The 21,661-nt window shown below is 36.7% G+C and overlaps 2 protein-coding genes across 8 annotated transcripts; one reads left to right on the forward strand and one right to left on the reverse strand.

Annotated features, from left to right (window-relative positions):
* Window positions 1-1,833: 1,833 nt before the first annotated feature.
* On the forward strand, window positions 1,834-9,737 carry TMEM126A (transmembrane protein 126A). 2 transcript variants are annotated; one of them, XM_010973422.3, is made up of 5 exons: window positions 1,834-1,992; window positions 3,747-3,877; window positions 7,423-7,616; window positions 8,760-8,874; window positions 9,502-9,737. In XM_010973422.3, the coding sequence occupies exons 2-5, from the start codon at window positions 3,789-3,791 to the stop codon at window positions 9,692-9,694; spliced, it is 591 nt and encodes a 196-aa protein (XP_010971724.1). In that variant the 5' UTR covers window positions 1,834-1,992; window positions 3,747-3,788; the 3' UTR covers window positions 9,695-9,737. The 2 variants fall into 2 exon arrangements, with proteins under 2 accessions (XP_010971724.1, XP_010971723.1); XM_010973421.3 differs by having other exon boundaries at window positions 3,782-3,877.
* A 3,870-nt stretch (window positions 9,738-13,607) lies between these two features.
* Window positions 13,608-18,966, reverse strand: CREBZF (CREB/ATF bZIP transcription factor). 6 transcript variants are annotated; one of them, XM_074372771.1, is made up of 5 exons: window positions 17,771-18,966; window positions 17,481-17,558; window positions 16,343-16,411; window positions 15,609-15,719; window positions 13,608-14,579 (listed from the first exon to the last, which is right to left on the reverse strand). In XM_074372771.1, the coding sequence occupies exons 1-2, from the start codon at window positions 18,832-18,834 to the stop codon at window positions 17,543-17,545; spliced, it is 1,080 nt and encodes a 359-aa protein (XP_074228872.1). In that variant the 5' UTR covers window positions 18,835-18,966; the 3' UTR covers window positions 13,608-14,579; window positions 15,609-15,719; window positions 16,343-16,411; window positions 17,481-17,542. The 6 variants fall into 6 exon arrangements, with proteins under 6 accessions (XP_074228872.1, XP_074228871.1, XP_074228870.1 ...); XM_074372770.1 differs by lacking the exon at window positions 15,609-15,719; XM_074372769.1 differs by having other exon boundaries at window positions 13,608-15,719.
* Between the last annotated feature and the right edge of the window lie 2,695 nt (window positions 18,967-21,661).

A 21,661-nucleotide genomic window follows, 5' to 3' on the forward strand; every position in this document is an offset into this window, starting at 1 on the left:
ATAGACCAGAGGCTATAAACATGAATGCATCTAAAAGGAGTCAAACCATTCTAACTATATTCTCTGACCACAATGGAATAGAAATAGAAATCAATAACAGAAAGGTATCTTGAAAATTGGAACTATTAGGAAACTAACACACTTCTAAATAATCCACAGGTCAAAGAAAAAAGCAAAGAGAATGTAGAAAGTGTTTTGAACTGAATTAAAATAATAAACAATATTTCAAAATTGGTGGGTTATAGTTAAAGAAATATTTGGACGGAAACTGATAACACTAACCTCATATAGTGGGGACAAAGAGATCTCACACCAATGACCTCAGCTTCCTCCTTAAGAAATTAAGAAATGAGGAACAAATTAAAGACCAGGTAGGAGTAAGAAAGGAGAAATATAGACCAGAACAGAATACAATCAAATTAAAAACAGAAAACAAGTCAATTAAATTAAAAAAACCAGTTGGTAAAATCAAAAAAAAATGATAAACCATTAGCCAGACTGATTACACATTAAAAATAGAGACACAAATTATCCATAGAGAAGTGACATCACACTACAGATTTTAAAAGACAATAAAGGAATATTATGAACAACTTAAGGCAATACATTTGAGAACTTACGTGAAATAAACATTTCATCTTGTCTTGTGAAAAACTGATTTTTTTAATAAAATCTCAACTTACTAAATTATTTTTATTACTCCAGAATGGAATGCTACAGATACTGTAAAGCATGCACATTTATTAACTTCAGAATTAGCTTCAAACCGTTAAAAATGAAATTGGAATAAGAGTATAAAATGGGATGTTGGGGAAAAAGTATTATCCCCCCCCCCCCCATATCTCTCTCTCTCTCATTTTTGTTCCCAAACTGTCTCCTCATTTACCTCAGAAACTTGCCAGTTAGGATGTACGCTGACTTCCTACCTCGGTATCTGAGGACCTGTTTTTATTTTCTGGTTCAATGAGAAGCGATGATTTGACATCAGATAAATCCCCCTCAGCGAAGGAGTTCTGGGGTGGGAGGGGAGGGAGCTCTTCTGCTCACCTCCCCTATTAAGTTCCCCCTTTACCTTGAATACCACTTTCTCCTTAGATAAAGCTCAATCATTTTCGAAGCAACCTTGGTAAGCGCTTTTATAGGATCTTCACAACTTTACAAAATAATAAACGAGAGTGTTGTTTCCCCTCTTGTTTAACAGAGAGTAAAGAAACTGGGAGGATAAGACCAGAAATAGAGGTCTTCAGAGTTTTGGTTCTAGACTTTAGTTTCCAGTTATCCTGACTGATGGAACCACAAGACTCCCTTGCTCTGTAAACAGTTTTTCTTTTGCCTCATTCACCAAATCTTGCGTTTATAAGCAGTACTCTACAAGGCCCCAGGAATCCTCAGAAAGAAAAACAAAAAACAAAAAGAAGCTCCTGTTTGCTCTTGCTATGGTGGGACAATCAGCCAAATCTTAACATGGCACAAGGAGCTCCAGATCCAAGGGAGAATAGAAAATAGATGGAGCAAAGAAATCTCAGGTACACTTAGACTTTTTAACCGAGTACCTGTCGTATGCCAAGGACTGTGCAGTTTTTCTATACCCCATATCGATAACTGAGGTATAATCTATTGGCCGGGAACTTTGCCCAAGGTAGATTTTCAATGAAAGGGGCAGGTTTAGGGTCACTCAACTTTAATCCTGAAATTTCACAATTTCCGCAGTCTCTGTCCTGAGAGGTGGGGAGGTTGCAACCATTACCTCCGCGGTCGCCAAGTCTCATTGCTCAGAAGCACAGCACCTCCCACGGATGGAAGTCCTTAAGTGCAACCCCTGTCCTGGAAGCCCAATCAGCAGCCGGGCAGCTGCACAGCGCGCGCCTCGGGCCATGTCACGTGTCAGTCAAAGATGGCTGCTCCCGGGCGAGTTGAGCAAAGGTTGGAGTGAGCCCCCGCGTGGCGGAGGAAGACCGAGGAGGCAGCGACTGCTGGAAGCCGAGTGTTAAGGTACTAGCCTTACGGGGGAAAGGGTGCAGTAAATGGCGGGGTAGCTAGAGAAGCCCAGTGACATGCTTCATCCGCAGCGCGGGAATGAGATCCTGGAACTGGGTCGGAAGAGGAGGAGGGGAGTCGGTTCTGCCGCACCGACCGTCCCTTTATTTTCCACCCTAGAAGAAAAGGCCTTATATTTGAATTACACCTATAAGGGCGAGGGGAAAAAGTCCCTGTTGGAACTTAATCCTGGGTTCACTGCCAATTTACAGGATGACCTTGGCCTAATTTAATTTTCAGAGGCCCCACTTTACTTATTGCCTATCACAGAAGCTACCCTGAGTGACGTGCGATAGCTCGTGCAGAAGCCCTGAAATGTTTGTAATATTTAAACGTGGTGTTGTCTTTGATAAGGATTTATTATTAATAACCGGGATACAGTGGCCTACTGCGGGCTGCCCAGTCAGAACCCTTAACACAAACTTATTCATTGTCACTATAGGGAGGGCAGAGATGCTATCATGTTACTGTAACGAACGGCCTCAGAAAGTTTGAGTCCAAGACACCTAAACATAAATTTCTAAACCTAAATTGTAATACTTACGTTAATTTTAAGTTTAGGATATGAAATTTCAGTGCACTCAACATATTCCAAGTGATCTCTTGTATCTAATGGCTAACCAGTGAATATTCGTCAGTGTTATAAATTAACCTTGTAACAAATGGATAGTGAACCAAGAACATTTAATTTCTTAAAATCATGCTGTCTGTCCTTTTTTTCTAAACTTTTGCTTTTCTTAACCCTGCTACCCTAAAATTTTAATGAGCTAAATCTTTAGGCTGAAATTCATCAGTTACTATTCCTTTACCCTTTATTTCCAACTAGTGCAGGGATCAACAAACAACCTGCCTATGGGCCAGACAATGCCTACTGCTTGTTTCTATAAAACCAGCCAGAATGATTTATACTTTAAGAATTGTTTTGTTTTTTAAAAAAAGATTCAACAAAGACCATTTGTGCCCCACAAAGTTAAAATATTTATTATCTGGCCCTTTAGAGAAGTTTGCTGACCTCTGCTCTAGGTTATACCTATAAGTGAAAGCACTGGGTATATCTGTCTTCTATTAAATAATACCAAATTCTTTTCTAAAGTGGTTGTACCCAAATTGGTACAATTTATGCTTCCACCAGTAAGTAGCACATGAGTTTCAGTTACCCCACATCCTTGCCAGTCATTGAAATTTAATTTCTTCCCAGTAATCGAAATTTAATTTCTATTTCCCTGATTATTGTGAGGTTAAGCATATTTTCATGTTTTGGGCTCTTTGGCTTTTTTTGTGAAAGGAAAACCTGTTCAAACCTTTAGTCAGCTTTTCTATTGGGTTGGTTGCCTTTTTCTTGTTGGTTTATACTTCTTTACATATTCTGGGTACTAACTACTCATTGCCAGCATTTTCTCCCACACTAGCCTATCCTTATTTCAGTTGGTTAATATTAGTTTATTATTAGCTTTAGGTCTTTTATGTTTAATGCTGTTTGCAAATTTAAAATATTTTTAAGGGTTATAAAGATATTCTTTATTTCCTATAAGCTTATGTGTTGTCTTTCATGTTCTGGTTTCTATTTCACATAGATTTGTCTTTTGAGGGGGGTGTTTATGCGTTGATTTTTTCAGATTATGAAATCAAGCTATGGCTAATTCTTTTAAAATTAAATGTTTATTGTTTTCAGAAGGCTCTTTGTAAGCCCTTTTGCTGTTTTTCTATAGATCCACATTATTGAAAAATGATATTTTAATTTAAGGCCCAAGATGGAAAATCATGAACCAGATGATACTATCAAGGAAAAGTTAATTGATATCATAACCAGAAAAATTAGCCAACTTCCAGAAGCAGACAGGTGAGATTCCTTCTTAATTAAACAAAAGTTTTTAAGGTGAATTTTCATTGTTGATTCATCTCAAATTTATTTCATTTGAGTATAAACAACAGAGAATATCATAAGGAAATTGAGATTTTTCTTGCATTGATGTGAAAACCAAGGCCCAGGGAGATAACCATTTTGCTCTAAGTCCAGGCTAAAATTCATGTCTTTACACATATCTTTTTTGGACATACGATAGTTCTCCATTTGGCTTGATAGTTTTTCCATTTGGCTTAGACTATGGTCAAACATTTATGGACTAATTTAAATAACGAAACTTTAAAATAGCTTGTAAAGTGTCTCCTCTCTCAATTCATTTCTGTCACTATGCTTACCAGTCTAATAGTGCCATGTAACACACATAGCTAGACAAGGAATGTCAGAGAAATGGGATCATGGCTAAAGGATCTTTAAGGTATTATTAAATGTATATAGAAAACATACTGATCTTTGAAGACACCATCCAGTGAACTACAGTATTCTTCCACAAAATGCTCTTAGACCTCCTTGGCAAGGCAGTCTCTCCAAGGTTCCATTTAAACTGAAAATCTGAGAACAAAAAGGATGAAGAAGAACCAGCCTGGGGAGGAGGAGAGAATGGCATATGCCTAGGCCAAAGGATAGCAAAGTGTTTGTCATATTTGAGGAACCAGAGTTACTAAAGTACAAGGGAAGTGGGCATAAGGTTGAAGGAACAGGAAAAGTTTTAAGCAGGGATTGAACCAGCTAACATTTCCAGGGAACATTACAGTTGCTTTATTGAAAATAGATTTAACATAGGAGAGAAAAAAGAAGATGACCAGTAGGAAAACTAGTGTAATAATCCAACCTAGTGAGCCATAGTGGCAGTTGAGGTTAAAAAAATGTACGGATTTGAAATATAGTTTGGAAGTATAATATTACTATCTTGCACAAATTTCAGGCTTGCTGCCATTTACCCTCTCAACAAGGGAGAACCTATAAAGCAAAGGCAGTCGTAAGAACTTTCACAAGCTGTTTACCCAACACCTCTCCCCTCTAATACACACATACACACACACTGTACATCCTTTTTGTTATTATTTTCTGTAGGTAAACAAAAACTTTTCAAGCAAAGAAAGGCACATGCCCATGTTCCCAGGCCAGTAAGGGAGGGAAAGCCAGAAAGACTGACACAAAGAATAGAGTAGATGTGACAACCTTGAAGAGAAAGCAAGCAGACTGTGTTATTGGGACTTTGACCGACTTAGAAAGAATAAGCAATGGGAAAGTAAGCTGAAATTGCAAAGTAAGCTTTAGTTTGAAAGGAGTAAATTGCTCTCAAACATTGGCACCTAAACAGGGCAGATGACAGCATCTCCTTATCTTTGCTTTGTTTCCTATTTTACCTCTGTTCCTATTTTACCTATCCTAGTTCTAGGTTTGAATCCTCATCCCTTCTTGCATTACCAATTAGATGTATTTAATAGTTATTTGAGAAGTTCTTAAATGTATGAAACTTTAATATCAAACATTTCACTTTCTTATCTATAAAATAATTTCACGTACCATATATTTCATTGTCATTTGCTCAATCTAGTCTTATATTTCATGTTTAGTTCATACAGCTAGTTATTTTGTGGGTCTATCTGGCCAAAAAGTCATGAGTTTCTAATTGTGTAAGCACTTTTTTTGAACACTGACTGGCAATGGTGCTGCTAGATAATAACAATTTTGTATTGAATTATTAACTAAAAAATGTGACTTTAAGCCACAGGAAATTAAAATCCAGTTGGGAGAGAGCAAACTTTGCTATTCAGATTCCAATTACATTCCTTGTTATATTTAGGTACTTATTTGCATGAGTTCTTATAATATTTAAAATTAGTGTTATCAGTATATAATTACAGTGTGTATATTTATAATACTTATATAATGTATATGTGCAAATTATTTACCTCTGAGCATTTGTTCCTATGACTAAAAAGGAGATTATATTTCACAGTATTTGTTAAGGAGATTAAATAACAATATTTTAGAGGAAGTGCTCGTTTCCCATTTCCTCAGCGCCCACAAAATTACATAGGTTTTTTCACATTCGTGTTTTCTGTTATTGTTTGGTAGGTTCTCTAGGCACTCATCAAAATTTAAATATTACCTTGTGTACCCTAAGTTTCTAAACTGCCTCTCTTGAACTGCCATTATCATTTTAATACACTTCTGTTATATCTGAAGCTTACATGTTTTTCATTCTCCAATAATATACTAGGAAAACACAGAAGGTAGAAGGTAATTTTTTGTGCCTTTAGCACAAAGCCTGCTGCATGCAGTAGTAGGTGCTCAATGATTCAAAGTGACATTAGGATTGCAAAGTGACAGGTAATAAAAGTAATACCTTATACAATGTAGGAAGCTCACAGTTAGGAATTCTTAGAAAAGCTGTCCTGAGTGTTAACAATAGAAATTAGAAGGGGTATTGTGTGGCTATTTTTGGCTAATTAATTACCCCTGTAGTTCCCCCTCTACCTGCTGAGCTAGCGAAGGGTGCATAGTTTGGCAAATTAAGAGTAATGAATAACCTCTAAAGGAAAAAAAATGTAAACGAATATATGCATGTACATGCGTGACTGGGATATTATGCTGTATACCAGAGACCGACACATTGTAACTGACTACTTCAATTTAAAAAATTAATTTAAAAAAAAGTAATGAGAAAACTATGAGTTTGACACCTGTGTTAGAGATGACAAGGCAGGTGGCAAAAAAAATAGTGGGCTGAAGAGTTTGAATGGGAGTATTTTCAGTATTTGGCAGTGTTAGGGAATTCCCCCACAAACTAAAAAATGCATAGAATATTTGTTTTAAAACTCATACATACCTTGCTTAAAAACTAGTTCTACCACTTACTATCCCCAAAACATCAATTTATTCTTATTTCAATGACTTCTTACAAAGTACCTATCATAGAGTATCCCTTAAATGTTAGTATTCCTCCAGCCTCCTAATCCTGACTAATGCTTCAAGGAAGGAAACTTACCAGTTCCACTTTATTGAATGCCTTCTCTGTGTCAGGTGCTGTTGAAGCCAGTATCTTTGCATCCATTGTCTTCAAGTTGTTTAGAGACTAGTGGGGAAGCCTGACATGTAAATCAATGATAAGATAGTACTGCCTTATAATATGTTGTTCTACAGAAGTACTGGGTATTGTGGGAGCCCAGAGAGGCACTCCAATCACCCTTCAGAAACCCCTCCTTGCCATATATAGTTAAGGGGAAATTTCCATAACAGTATCTTTTGTAAAATCACAAAATACATTTAACAAAATCTAAATGTATCATATTCTTAAGTGTTGACCAAATTCGAAGCCTTTTAGAATAAAAATCTATATGTAAAACATCATGACTTTAAATTTTCTGTTTTATGGTGCTATAAGGTATAAACGTTGTATCCTGTTAATCCTAGAGTCCTGATAAATTCCGTAACATATGCCGGAATTGTTATTAGAGAGCTTACATGCACAACAAAGCCCCCAAAAAAGTTACTGTTTTTTCTTGCCCTCTCAGGAATGTGCTTGAAAATGGATCAACATATATTGGACTTAATGCTGCTCTCTGTGGCCTAATAGCAAATAGTCTTTTCCGACGCATCTTACATGTGACACAGGCTCGTATAGCTGCTGGATTACCAATGGCAGTGATCCCATTTTTGACAGCACACACATCTTACAAAGGTTTTGTAAGTTTACCTTTGAATACAGGTAAATTCTGTTTCACTATCACCAGCACGTTTGCTTTAGTATATAGTATTTGCCCCTTACGTTAATTCTTATAATTAATTAATCCTTATAGCAGGTAGCTATATGCTATAATGTAGTCAGTGCTTGGATAAGACTAAACCTTGTTAGCCACTCTATAGAAAGTAGCAATTAATTCATATTAGCATGGTCTGCCAAAAAAGTAAATTAACACATATACACAGTACTTCTATATACTTTCCTTTATCTAACTTATCTTTCCCATAGTGGTTAAGAAATATTTAGAAAATTTAATTTTTTTAAGTGCTCACTTAAACACAAGTTTCCTAAAGGGAGAAATTTTTATGGGAACAAGGCTCTTTATGTACTAAAGCACTAAATGTGTATATGTACAATACTTATCAGATACATGGAGACTTGACTTCCTTTGGACAGTTTACCATATTTGCTCAGTGCTCCAAATACAGGTATATCATGAGAAAATTTCTGATCAGTGATTTCAAAACAAAATGATTACAAGTGGTGGTGGGGAGGGAGGTAGTCCATTTAAATTCTCTTAAGTGCTACTCCAAATCTGTTTAAATTGGATGAGTATTTTGCTTAAATCCCCAAGACTAATGTGGAAGGAATTTTATGATCCAGGGAAACCTACTGTACAATGAACTGAACAGGGTAAGTGAAGACATAGGTTAACTTAGCCTTCTATTTTTACTATACCCTGTATTTTAATATACCTTGTAATTTGGAAATGAGTAATTTTATAAAAATAAAATCACACTATATAATGTAAAAATATATGAATCAAATTGTTAAAGCAAATTTCCCATGGGTTTAAAAGCTTCTTAAAGACAAAAATATTAGCTCAGGCTTGCTAATACAAGTGCAGAAAACTACAAGCAGTGCAAACCAAGATTATTACATTCAACTTCAGAACAAATTAGAGAATTTTTCCCAAGAAGGTTTTATCAGTTATTCCTGGCTGCTTTAGATTATCCGTGCATGTAATTATACCTTTTAACATGACTTGTAGAAATGCATTTGCTGTATTACTGCCTGAAAATTATCTGTGATACATATGAGGGGAACTTGCATTCTTTAAATCCTGTTTGCTTGACTGTCCATTTGCAGAACTAATTTATCTTCTAGGTGATCTGCAATGTGAAACTTGTACCATCATACGAGGTGGATTGGTTGGTCTTATTTTTGGTGGTCTGTACCCTGCTTTCTTGGCTATACCTGTGAATGGTGGCCTAGCAGCCAGGTAGGATTATTTGTTTTCTCATAATCTTTGAAAAACTTTAATAATATATAAATGAGTGCCTAGAAAATGCAAAGCTTAAAATAGCAAGTACATTTTCTATTTTTTAAGGCAATGTTACCTATCTGATTAGAAAGAATTAATATGACATGTTTTGACATCAAAGATACTTCTCAAGAATTTGAAAAGCGTCCTAGAAATCTATTACACTACCTCTTGGGTGTATAGTTTAGGTTCTTTGTGGATTCAGTGACAGCTACAAAGCTGCAAACAATACTGACTAGTGTGAAAGCTACATTATATGCATGTTTTTTAGAGTTTGAGTACTTCCTCTAAAGAAAAATCCCCATCAAAAAATGTCTAGGTTTAATTCAGTTATTCTCTGATGAACTCTTGTATCAAGCAGTCTATACTATATGAGCTTCCAGAGGTGACATGGAAAAGGAGACAAAAAAACCCAAAAGGACAGTTTTTAGTACTAATAGAATTTGAAGAGAATATATCAGTACCTTAACCTTTACTTAAACTAGTTTTATTCTAAGACTTCTGGTATTAATAGTGTACTATATATAGGCCTGCCACTTGATACAACTATCTTTTCTAGTGAACTGTCTCAATGTTTTCTTACAGGTATAACTCAGCCCTGCTACCAGAGAAAGGAAACATCTTAAATTACTGGGTTAGAATTTCTAAGCCTGTCTTTAGAAAGATGTTATTTCCCATTTTGCTCCAGACTGGGTTTGCAGCATACCTTGGGTCTAGACAATATAAAGTACTTATAAAGGCTCTTCAGTTACCTGAACCTGGCCTAGAAATTCAGTGATTGTTAAGCAAACGTATACACAAAAATAAAATTGTAAAAATAACCTACGTCTAATGTATTAATAAACACAGACTTGTAATTTATCACATGAGGGACAATTCTGGGATCTACAACAAAAGGCTGAAGACTTAAAAGTATTCAACACTACCCACTTAAACAAGAGCACTTCTGTAGTTTGCTCAATATTCTCTCTCCCACATCACTTGCTCTACTCCTTAATATTAAGCAGTTTGGTCTGTAACGCATGAGAAAATAACCATACAGCAGTTCTCACTGAAGAATCCTAACATGAATGAAAATGGGGGGGGGGGGTGCGTAGGGGGAGTATGGATACACTATAGAAATGTTATACTTCACTTTCTCAATTCATTGCTTCCATAGTTATTATTCATTCATAGAATCTTAGAACAATTTTAAAACACTCCTCGAAGAGGGATCAATTCCAGTATTCTTAACAGATGATTATTCAGGCTTAGCTTGAGCTGTTCTAATGATAACAGTTACCTACTTCAAAAGTCACCTTATTTATATCCTTGGAAAGCTATATTTTTAAGATTGAGGTAAATTCTATCTTTGAAGCTTACATCTAGTGTGGTATAGTTCTTTGGAATCATGTAGACCTGAGCCTTTTATTTTAAGCTGTATGATCCTAAAAGTTAGCTCATCTCTCTGGTCCTCAGTTTCCCCATCAGTAACCTCATTCAAGATTGGTATTATGTAACATATCACTGAACATCAGTCACTCATAGTAGCCAAATTCTCGTTGTCTTTTAAAATATCATAGTCTATTCCTTACTTCCTAAGACAGATCATTTAAATTTTTGAAATAACCTATTGTGTTTCCCTGCCTAAAACTTTCTATCACAGTTCTTTAAACCATTTTATGTGACAGCACCTAAATCAGCATTGTCCAGCAAAACTTTCCATGATGATGGAAATATTTTTTATCTGACTGGCAATATGTTAGCACTAGCCATATGTGGCTACTGAGCACCTGAAATGTGACTAGTGCACCTGAGTAACTGAATTTATTTAAAAAATTTAGCCACATGTGGCTAATAGCTACAGTATTAAGACAATGCCAATCTAGACCAACACTTTCTTATGAAACAAGCTAATCACACAAAAATATTAAGTGTCACCCTAGATCACATTCATAATCATCTTTACTATTCATTCCAAATATAGTGACCTATCTGTTAAATAATCTTATGCTACTTAAAAATTACATGAAAGGGGGATTTAGCCTGTCATCTAAAAAAGCAGAATAGGCTTTCAGTGCCCCTTAAAGAAAAGAGCAGTGCAGCTGAAGATTTAAAACTCAAGTGAAATTAACAATACATTTTCAGTTTTTCAGAAAGCAAAGACTTGTCCTTTCAACATGTACCTAAAATGTACTCTCTACCAAACTTTGATAAAAAATGATCCTGATTATAGGGCAAAAGAATCTATATTTTACTGTGGATATTCTCAGAGTTATAGAATTATGGGTGATTTTCCTTTTCATCTTGATTCCTTTCTGTATATTCCCAGTTTTCTGTAATGAATATGCTTTACTTTCACAACTAGGGCAAATATATATAAAAGGCAAAAAACAAATAACCCCTGTTTATTTTACAAGCTAAAATACCAAGATAAAGCTTGACTTACCAAAACTATACATTTTATCTGCATTTTGTCACTTTTATTTGAAGCAGAGTTCTACTTGTCGCAGTGAAAAAACCAACTAATTCCTGACTTCAAAAATAAGAAACCCAAATTACTGAATTAGACTCCTTAAAACAGAATGGTGTAATCAACTCAGATAATTCAAAACCCAATGATATTTTAAAAAAAAATCTAAATCATGGAGATGTGATTACAGCATGGTGATTATAGTTAGCAATCCTGTTAACTGCATATTTAAAAGTTAAGAGAGCAGTTCTTAAGTTTTCATCAGAAGATAAAAACCTTTTTTGTAACTATGTATGATGTTGAGTGTTAACTAGACTTATTGTGATCATTTTGTAATATATACAAATACCAAATCAAATCTCTTTAGTAGTAAGGAAATACACCATTAAAAGAATAGTTTAAAAAAAAAGATACAACTAAATTAATAATTTAGTACAAATTGTTTCCTTACTTATCCTTAAACATTCCCACAGTACTTACTCCCTAGTATAATACCATCTATAAACATAACAAAAGTTTACAATGGTTTCTGTAGCCAAAAAGGATTTCTTTCTAACATCTGTCCTCTACCATGTATTTCTTAAATCATCTTCTCAGCTAGTAGAAATCAGCAACGTAAGCCAAAGAACATATTATTTTAAACCTGTTGCTGCAAATCTACTTTACCAAAATTTTTGGTCAGGGGGCAAGTAAGTGTGAACCTGCTGTGGTTTGCATTACAATTTAGGGAAACAGTCATTTTTATCTTAACACCTAAAAAATACGGCCTCAGTCAGGAAAAGAGTTTAATATTTCAGTTTAGTACTGTAATATTTAATATTACAGTAATTAAACTATTTTAACCTTTTACAATTTAGTGTGTATAGTTATTTGGCTTTAAAAAAGAAAGTTCACATTATACTATACTTAAGGTATTAATTTGTAAACCCCAGAATATAGTACATTAAAAGCCAGAGGAATCCAGGAAATTGACCTCAGTAGATGTAAAGGAAAGACAGAATTTGGTGGCACATTCTGAAGGAAGTGGGGCCACCAATAAAATTCAAAACTGTGCATATTTACAGAGCTACACAAATGTTCAAAACACGAAGTGACTAGATTTTTAAATTAGATTAACTGAAAATTGAGCAAAATATTTTCAACAAAACAATTTGGGGTCAACAAAATTACAAAATTAAAGTCCATTGTGAACTGGTTTCTTTTTAAAAAGTGGAGAATATGGCTCTAAGAAATCTTTAACATAAAAATTGGGGGAAGGTAAACTAGGCAAAAATTAGTCATCAGTAACAAAAGCAATGAAAAAGGCAACTTCCTATAACCTGTATCTTAAAAATTTTTTTCTCTAATATCACGATTTATGTTGCTAATGATAAAGTAATTTACTTTCTGAATAAAATTTAAATTATGTCTACTTAATTTTCTGCACTTTAAAACAGTGTAAATGACCACTTGAAGTCTAGGTCAGAGCTCAGAGCTCAACCCGGTATTATAAAACAAAATAAGGAGTGACTGGCAGAATGAGTACTGAGGTTTATTCAAGTTCAAATATGTGCAAAATACTGTGCTGGCCAACCTCTCCTTTTTAATCCCTGGCTTAGATGGTAACTACCTGGTGTCTGAATTAAAAACAGCACAGAAAAAAACAGTACAGTAAAATATAAAAATACCAACATTTGGGAGGGTCTCAAAACTCTGTACTGATAGCCTGGGAAAAAAGCAAAACACTTGAAAATATTTCACTACCTATTCAAATTTAAATAGTCATCAGACTACTAGCTTCAAAATCTGACTAAATTAGTGAGAACTTAAAGTATACCTCCAAAATGCTGAACTAGGTAATCATGTATTTTAAAAGATAATGACTCATTATCAGTGAATTATCCACTCTGTGTTCTATCAAAGCAGTAGTTATGGTCACCATATAGTTAATGCCTACCTGATTTCTGGTTGTGGAATTAACAACCAGCCACACTGTCCTGTAGGCAGATCTATCAGTCACTTAGGTTTAAGCCACTGGGAATATGCTTTGCTGCCGGCATCACAGGCACTGCATACACTTAGATTACAAACAACTGAGTGGACTTTAATCAATTTTGGATATCACCATATAATAACCAAACTGTATAGTTATTATGAATCATTCTGAAAAGAAAAGAAATAAGAGCCTATCTCCTACCCCCTCCCACTTCTATCCTCTGAACACTTCCCAAATGAGTCAGTAAAATAAAATGACTCAGTCTAGACCAGGTGAAAGAATGTATTAACATAATCCAACAAAAATGAAATAAAACAATCCAGAGTTCTGAGTGTTTTTTTTTTCACACTTGTAATGAACTGGAAAAATGTTTCAATTAAGTAAAACAACCATATTCCATGAAAAAAGCCACTCTCATCATCCAGAATACTAAAGCCCTTACATACTAGAGAAATTTTAATATGAAACAGTAGAAACTAGTATACCATTCATTAGAAACCTCAGATACTTTTAAAGTCCTCAGAGAATGCTCAAGAAGCCAAAACCTCAGAATCCACACATCTTGGCATTACCCTGAATTGCAATTAACTACCCGCACGTTTAATCATAAGCAGTTTTTCCAAAGATACAGACAAATCAATTCATCTATTTAAAAAGACTACTCTTTATAGTTTTGTGGTTAGACTTTACATTAACTTTTATATTCTACTCAGCAAGGTCTGTCTGTCTTCAGATTAGCTCTCATGATCCAGGAAATAAACACAAACTCATGATATGCATTGTGATCACTGACAGCTTGTTTATGTAATTCTACTCCACTAAATCTAATTCCATAGAATGTGTTCTTGATTATGAAAAGAATCTAATATTCCTTGACGAAATACTACCATTCTCTTCTCCAATGGTTACAATTTTTAAAACGTATGCAAAGAGCTGAGTTATCATTCCCATGAAAGACAAAAGTGTATAATTTTGTCCCAAAATTAACTTAGTCGCATAGATTTCTATTAAGTCTTTCAAGGATTCCAGAGAATCTTTCATATCTCCATTTCTGGAAAGTGAAATCTGGAAAGTGAAATCAGTATAGAAGTAATTTGGGAACTTGAAAATGGCATTCATTTTTTTCAGCAGATGCCAAATTTTTGATCGACATGGCTCCCACAATTACTTTGTTACCATCAGTCCAGTCAGTTAACAGGTTTGAGGAAAAGATTCGTTTTTGCAGACACTGCTAAGCTGTTTAAAGAGAAGAGAGAGAGATTAATTTAGTGATTATAAAATGCACAAATATTTAAAATATTTTGAACACTTTTTGTTGGATTACACCAGAGGTGTGACTACATTTTAATAAACGTGGTCTTTTTAGTTAGAGCTGGTCAAGGAAGTGCAGAAACATTCAGTCAATATGATAGAATTAGGTCAATATGATGTGTTAGTTCAATTAATGTATGAATTCCTGTCACCATCAGAAGATAAATAAGAAGCTACATCTTTACTATAGTTCCTTCTGTATCATTTTGCCATAGAGGCACAATTAGGGGAAAAAAACAGATTCCCCAAATACAAAGTTGTTTTCATCCATTACAGTAAATAGGGCCAAACCTGAAAATTTCTAAATAATCCATATTATACTCCAGAAATTTCCTTTATCCAACTACTAATCATTTTGAACACAATTTTCTAAAAATAGTAAGACAACAGTTTCATATTAATCATAACTTTTTTAATTAACAAGTAGTGAATAGGACACTTTTAAGATATTGTTTACTACATACTGAAATAAACAGATCTGTTGTAAATTCAGAAACCCAAACATTTACAGTAAAATGTGCTTACACATAAATATGACCAAATTTAAAGCCCCCGTTAGATAGGTCCTAAATACATGCAATACCGTGTAAAAACAAGACCATGACGTTGATGTAAAAAATGACAAAATCACTAAGTCACCAAAATTAGAAAAAAAAGAATGAAATGGAAACTAAGAAAACACACTTAAAACATAAGGAACCTAACAAAGCAGCTTTTAAAATAGTCGATATTAATCTCCATTTTCAAAAATTCTGAATCAAGTATTTCCAAAAACTGCCATTTATAAAATGACATTCTAAAAATCTATACTTGGAATTTCAAAGCATCCCAATTCAGAAAACTTTGACTACTGTTTCTCCCCAGCCCCAAACTTCAAATAATGCAGGAAAAGCATTGACGTTAGGAAGAAAATATTCCAAGGGAATGGTATAATTTTTAGAAAAACACACTTACTGCTTCCAGAACCTTTTAAGACCCACAGCATTAACAACAATCATTTTTCCTATTTTCATCCATTATTTTCCAATGTCATGTTAGAGATGAATAAATTCTTTGAGCCCATAACTGAAAGATCAACAAACCTGGTTTTATTATGACACCATATTTTTGTCATTGGTACTGCACAAAATTATATACAAAGAAATATATACAAAATGTTCAAGTATTAATTAAATTTCAATTCAAGGCTTCTGTTTCAAAAAGCTACATTTAACATATTCCATAAAGATAGCACAAATTAGTCATTTCAAATAATTTTTCCAACTACTTTTGGTTTTTATATATATATATATATATATATATAATTCAGTAGGCACTAAAAATCCATGCAGCTGCATTGTGAGGGGCTTGCTCCTGCACTTAGGTATAAGCAGGTTCATCACTCCAGGTTGTGAGTTTGGCTACTATCCATTCATGCTCAAGTGCAGTAGATTTTACAAAATATGCCGTAATGCACTGGAAACCAGAGACCAAGTTAGGTCTCAAATTGTATTATCTAGCAACAAAACATTTACAGTTGTGCAAGAACAAGATTCCATTTTCATAACCAAATAACAACAAAATAAAACATTTTATGTGTAAGATAACTTACATCTTTGGACTGCTGGAAAATACTTTTTAATTATGAACATTTTAAAATAAAAGCAGAAGCCCTGATATTACCTCTTTTTCCTCATTTCTTATACTACCTTTTAAAATAAAGCAGGAAATGTGGCCAGCAGCTGGTCCCGTCTCTTCTGCCCCAACAGCTGTATCCACTTTAGCACAAAGAAAAACAAGGATGCTAAATATGTATATACTTTATCAAACAGTGATGTTTCACAAAGAATTTCTTAATGCATCTTACACAGATGGACACTGTAACATACAATTGGACAATAGGTAATTGAGTACTTCAAGGGAAGACTATATCCCCACTTTGGAAAAAGTCTCAATAGTGTTATTAAGTAGCCAGAACCACTCAATTTTAAAACTTATTTTTAATAGGATAAAGGTCTTTGAAATATGGAGAGTAACATTCTTTGTGAAGCCTCACTTTACACTTTTTCATTCACATTTCATAACCTTCAATATCTAATCATACATAAATTTAACCTAAAATTTTTATACAACAAAAATAAAGGTGTTCAACAATGTATTCATACTCAGTGATAGGGTAATCACTGTGCTGGTCCTCAAAGAAACATTTCATTAACCATTCTTATGCCTCCTTCAATTAACTAACACAGGAGTCTGATAATGTTAATCTCCAACCTCTCTAACGGTAAGATATAAAAATCTACTGATTTGAATAGACTGTATATCTAGATCTATGAAAACTAAAAGGCGTTCTTGAATATTTAAGAGATTCCTGTCATCTCCAGCAAAATATCTATCCCATTTGTGCATGCCCCAAGTACTTATTGTCAACCTCTGAAAAGTTGCTCTAAAATTGGAATTCCAATTTGCACCTTGTACAACTCGGAACTTCCATTCAACTTCACCTGTGTCACTGTCTCCAAACTGTATCTCTATTAGCAGCTTTCAGTGTACAGTTGCAACCGATGTCATCCAAGGCCATGTCCACACTGGGGACAGAAGAGCTAGGTACACGCAAGTCTGAACAAGGGGACACATTAACAGCTATTTCAACCAGAAGAAGCATCTTAAATACATTATAGACCAGCACAAGTCTGTTTCCAGGGTGGACAGGGCCCAAATTAGATTCCCCTCCCACCTTCCAAAAAAAAAAAAAAACCACACACACACACAACAAATTGAGATGTTGCCCATTAAAGTAGACTAAGCAGCAGAGCATGAGCGTTACGTGAAGAGATGGATCCTTACCAGGTTGTGAGGCGGGAACGACTGTTCTGTAACCCCTACAACGGAGCCTGGCAGGAAGGAAATCACCTAAAAAAGAAACTGTCAGAGAGATTTAATAGTCACATGTTATCATTAGGAGTTGGTTACAGTGTCACATTCATGCTTTTAGCTAAACACTTAAAGATTCAATATTACTTTTTTTTTCCTCCTCTGAAATGTGTCCAGTGAAGATGTCCCACTAAGGTGTTTTACATGGTGTAAGGGAGTTGAAAGGGGTAAACGCGGATAAAGAGCAGATTACTTGACCCTACATTTTAAGAGAAGACGACGCCTTCCGGGCGCATGCCGAGCAGAACTCCACCGACACCTTATCCTTGTCCACATGAAGACACACTCCTCCGGCTGAGTCGTCCTCTTCCAGCACGTCCTGCTGCTGCTTTCCCACGGGCAGAGCGTAGTCATGGTCACCGGCGGGCGAGTCTCTGAAGAGCGAGGTGGTCAGCCGCAGTCCCACGCCGCTCAGCCGGCTCAGCAAGCGAGCCAGTCCGGTCTCGTTGGCTAAGACGGCCCGTAGATAGCGACTCTCCTCCTGCAGTGCTTGTACGCGCTTGCCCAGCTCCCGATTCTCGGCCCGCAGCTCCTGATTCTCGGCTGCCAGACCTCGGACTCGACTCTCCAGCCCCATCACGTACTCCTTCTTCTTCAGCCGATTAAGACGGGCAGCAGCCGCCGCCGCCTTCCGGGGACTCTTTGTCGCCGCCTGGGTGTTGTCGTTGCTGCTGCTGCCGCCGCCGCCTCCTGGGGACTTTCTTCGCCTCTTTTCGCCGCCGCCACTGTCACTGCCGCTGCTGCAGCCTCCGATGCCGTTTAAGAGCCTCTGCAGCAGGTCAGAAAAGCGCTGCATCTCGGCAGCCGCGGCCTCGTCGTCGTCCTCCCCTCTCCACAGGCCGCCGCTATCCGAGCCTCCGCCTGACGAGGAGAGAGGCCCCGGCGAGCTGAGGCCGGGCTCTAGATGCCAGTCCGGCTGCCGAGGGTCCAGCAGATCCGCCAGTTCCAGCCCGGACAGAAAGTCCATGTCCTCCGTCTCCTCCCCGGGGACACTGGCGATCGCCTCCTCCTCCATCTCCTCGGGCGAGGGTGCGCGCGCGGCCACGCCGCCGCGGCCCCCCTTCCCGGCCTCCGACTCGCTCTCGTCGCCTCGCGGCTGCCTGCGGCCGGAAGATCCGGCCGCCGCCGTCCCTTCGTCCTCTGCCGCCGCTGCCGCCCGGGTCTGGTCCGGGGGTAGCGAGCAGGTCGCGGCCGGCGCCGGGCTCTCGCTGCGGTTTGGGGAGTCGCTGCCCGAGGCCGCCAGCAGTTTGGTCAGGCTGTGCCTCATGGGGCCCGGCGGCGGGCCCACGTAGGCCCCGGCCCCTCAGACCGGGCCTCGCGGGTCCAAGGACCCAGAGCTGGTAGCCGGGGAGTTGGCCAGAACGAAACGACAGGGAAGGTCGGAGTCGCCTCCCGCCCCACTTCACTGGTCGACCCCCCGCGCCGGGGCGGGGGGAGGGCCGGGAGATCCAAGCGGCGAGGGCCAGCGATGACTCGACCGCGCCACCCAGACAACGGCCTGGCCGGAAGTCGGTCGATCGCTCCCCAGCCCCTCCCACAGTATTTCGCGCTCCACCAGGCTCTGGTATCGCGAGAGTTCGGTGAGGTCCCCGTAGGAGTAATTCCAGATCTCCAGTGATGTCATAGTAACATCGGCAAAAATAACAACAAACCCGGGATTTATTGAAAAAGTGGTCTACCCTCTCGGCTCTCACTTCTCAATCCTCTGTATTCTAGCTTCCACCTCCAGTGAAACCACTCTGGCTCAGAACTGACCTTTTAGATACCAAATATTTTAATAATCTTAAAGTTATCCTAGAATTTAAGACTGGTGATCAGATGCTTCTTAAAACAGCTCGTTTCCCCTTTCTTTATGATACATCTTTTCACTCAGTACTAGAAGAAAAAAGAGGCAGTCATTCGAATATAATTTAATTTTTCCAAGTTTTAGTTATAAAAATATACAGAATATGTGAAAGAATATTACAATATCCAGTCTAATTCAACAATACTACCCAAAACTCAGACTCAACAATTCAGCAATTAACATTTTGCCATTTGTGCTCTATCTGTATATAAATGTTTATAAAACTTTTTTTTTTTTTTTTTTTTGCTGAAACATCCCAAAGTTGCAGACAAGACACATCACGCCAACAGGCTTCAGGATGCATCTCTAAAATAACATTCTCTTTCATAATTATAATACTATTATCAGGTCTTGGGAGAATAAACAATCCTGCTAATATCATCTTACTCATTCTATATTCAAATTTGCTCAGCTTTCCTCAAAAATAATTTTTTACAGCAGGTATTTTCTTTTGAGCCAGGATCCAATTATGGGTCACTTACTGTATTATGTATTTTCTCCCCATTTGTCAAACCATACTAATCCCTTCCACATTTTAGTTTTTCTTAATACTGACTTTTTGATGAGACAGGGTCAGCTGTGTTGAAAAATGCACCACATTCAGGATTTGTCTGTTTCCTCATGGTGTTGTTTATCTTGCTCCTCTAATCCTACAAGATATCTGATATTTGAAGCAGTTTACATTAGAATATGGTGAAACAAAACAACTCGAATTTTTCCAAAGCAAGGCCAGTGAAAATACAGATGAAATAGGAAAATCAGTAGTTCTAAAAGGAGGAAATGTTTGTATTAAAATAGATTGAACATAAAATCTTACACAGTTACTTAAGTTGAGACAATAGACCAAACTTACTGGTACTCCTCAGCTCCAAAAAGAAACAAAGAAATAAACTTGGCATTATTTGCTCATGAGTAAAGTATACATGAATTCATTGACTACAAACAGTTCTCATGTCTTAAAGAAACGTCTCTATGGGATGCTGAATAAAGTAGCAGATAGCCTCACCAATAGCTACCTTTGTATGGCTGTTTTTTAGAGGGACAAGAAGCAAGTTCCAGAAAAGCTGGACACTGATATGTCCCAAATATCCAAAACAGTACCTGGCACAGGAAAGTCTTCAGTAAATACTTGTTCAGTGAATGAATTAAGAAGATCTCCAAATTTTAGTTGAAGTGCTTATACTAAGGCTCAACTAAATAAAAACAGTTCTGCAAGGGGCAAAAATAAGTATGCCCTATGGTATCTAGAAGAAGAAATAAGTAGCCTCTGTGTCCTTCTTAACATTCTCATTAGGAAAGGTTTTGCTAAAGTAGAACAGCACACAATTTGAGATAATAAATATTCTGGCAAGTTTGGTGTGACTGGTGATCCCATAGAATTGCATTTTCTCCTTAGGCAAAATCAAGATCATGGATTGATTTATCATTTTTTCTCTGAATTACAAGATTTTGGTTTAAATATATGTGGTTTAAAAGCCTCCCCATTTAGATTAAGAGAAAAGTAGAAAACTGAAAGAGGAGAAAGTTTTTACAATGTAGCCTCAGAAGACAAAAAAGCAACTGACACGAGTAAAACTCGCAGAAAATGGCTTTCCCTCCCTTCCACCATTCCTCCCTTTTCTCCTCCTCATTCTTCTCATTCTCTGCTTATTCACAGTTGGTTTGTTGTTGTTGTTTTTCTGGTTATAATGATCATTGCAAAAGATTCAGATAGTGCAGAAACATATAGAAAGATATCACCCATTAACTACACAAAAAGAACTCATTAGAATGTTGGTGTATATATAAAGAATTTTTCTGTGCACAGACGTAAGGCACACCTTATTTTATTTCTTTGAACTCTACTGTTTTGGTATGAATATTTTGTGGACACCTTTCATACAACTAAATAAAGATCCACATGCATATTTATGATGACTAAAATTCCATTTCATTAAATTTCCAACTTTTATTCAACCAGTTCCTCATTGATAGCATTTAGGCTGTATTGGATTTTTCACTATTATAGACCACATGATGATGTTGCACAAACATCTTCGTTCACTTATTCTATGATTTCTTTAGATTAAATTATTTGAAGTAGAATTTCTGGATACAACTTTTATACATAGACTCAATACCCATGGGAAGGTATTGCTCACCAATGGTACATGACAGTATTTAGTTACTATGTACTCAGTGACAGTGGATTAGTTCTTTTTAGAATATGCCAATCCAAAACTGAAAAATGGCATCTTTTTGTGTAAAT

This window comes from Camelus bactrianus, chromosome 10 (assembly GCF_048773025.1).
Source record: "Camelus bactrianus isolate YW-2024 breed Bactrian camel chromosome 10, ASM4877302v1, whole genome shotgun sequence".
NCBI lineage: Eukaryota > Metazoa > Chordata > Mammalia > Artiodactyla > Camelidae > Camelus > Camelus bactrianus.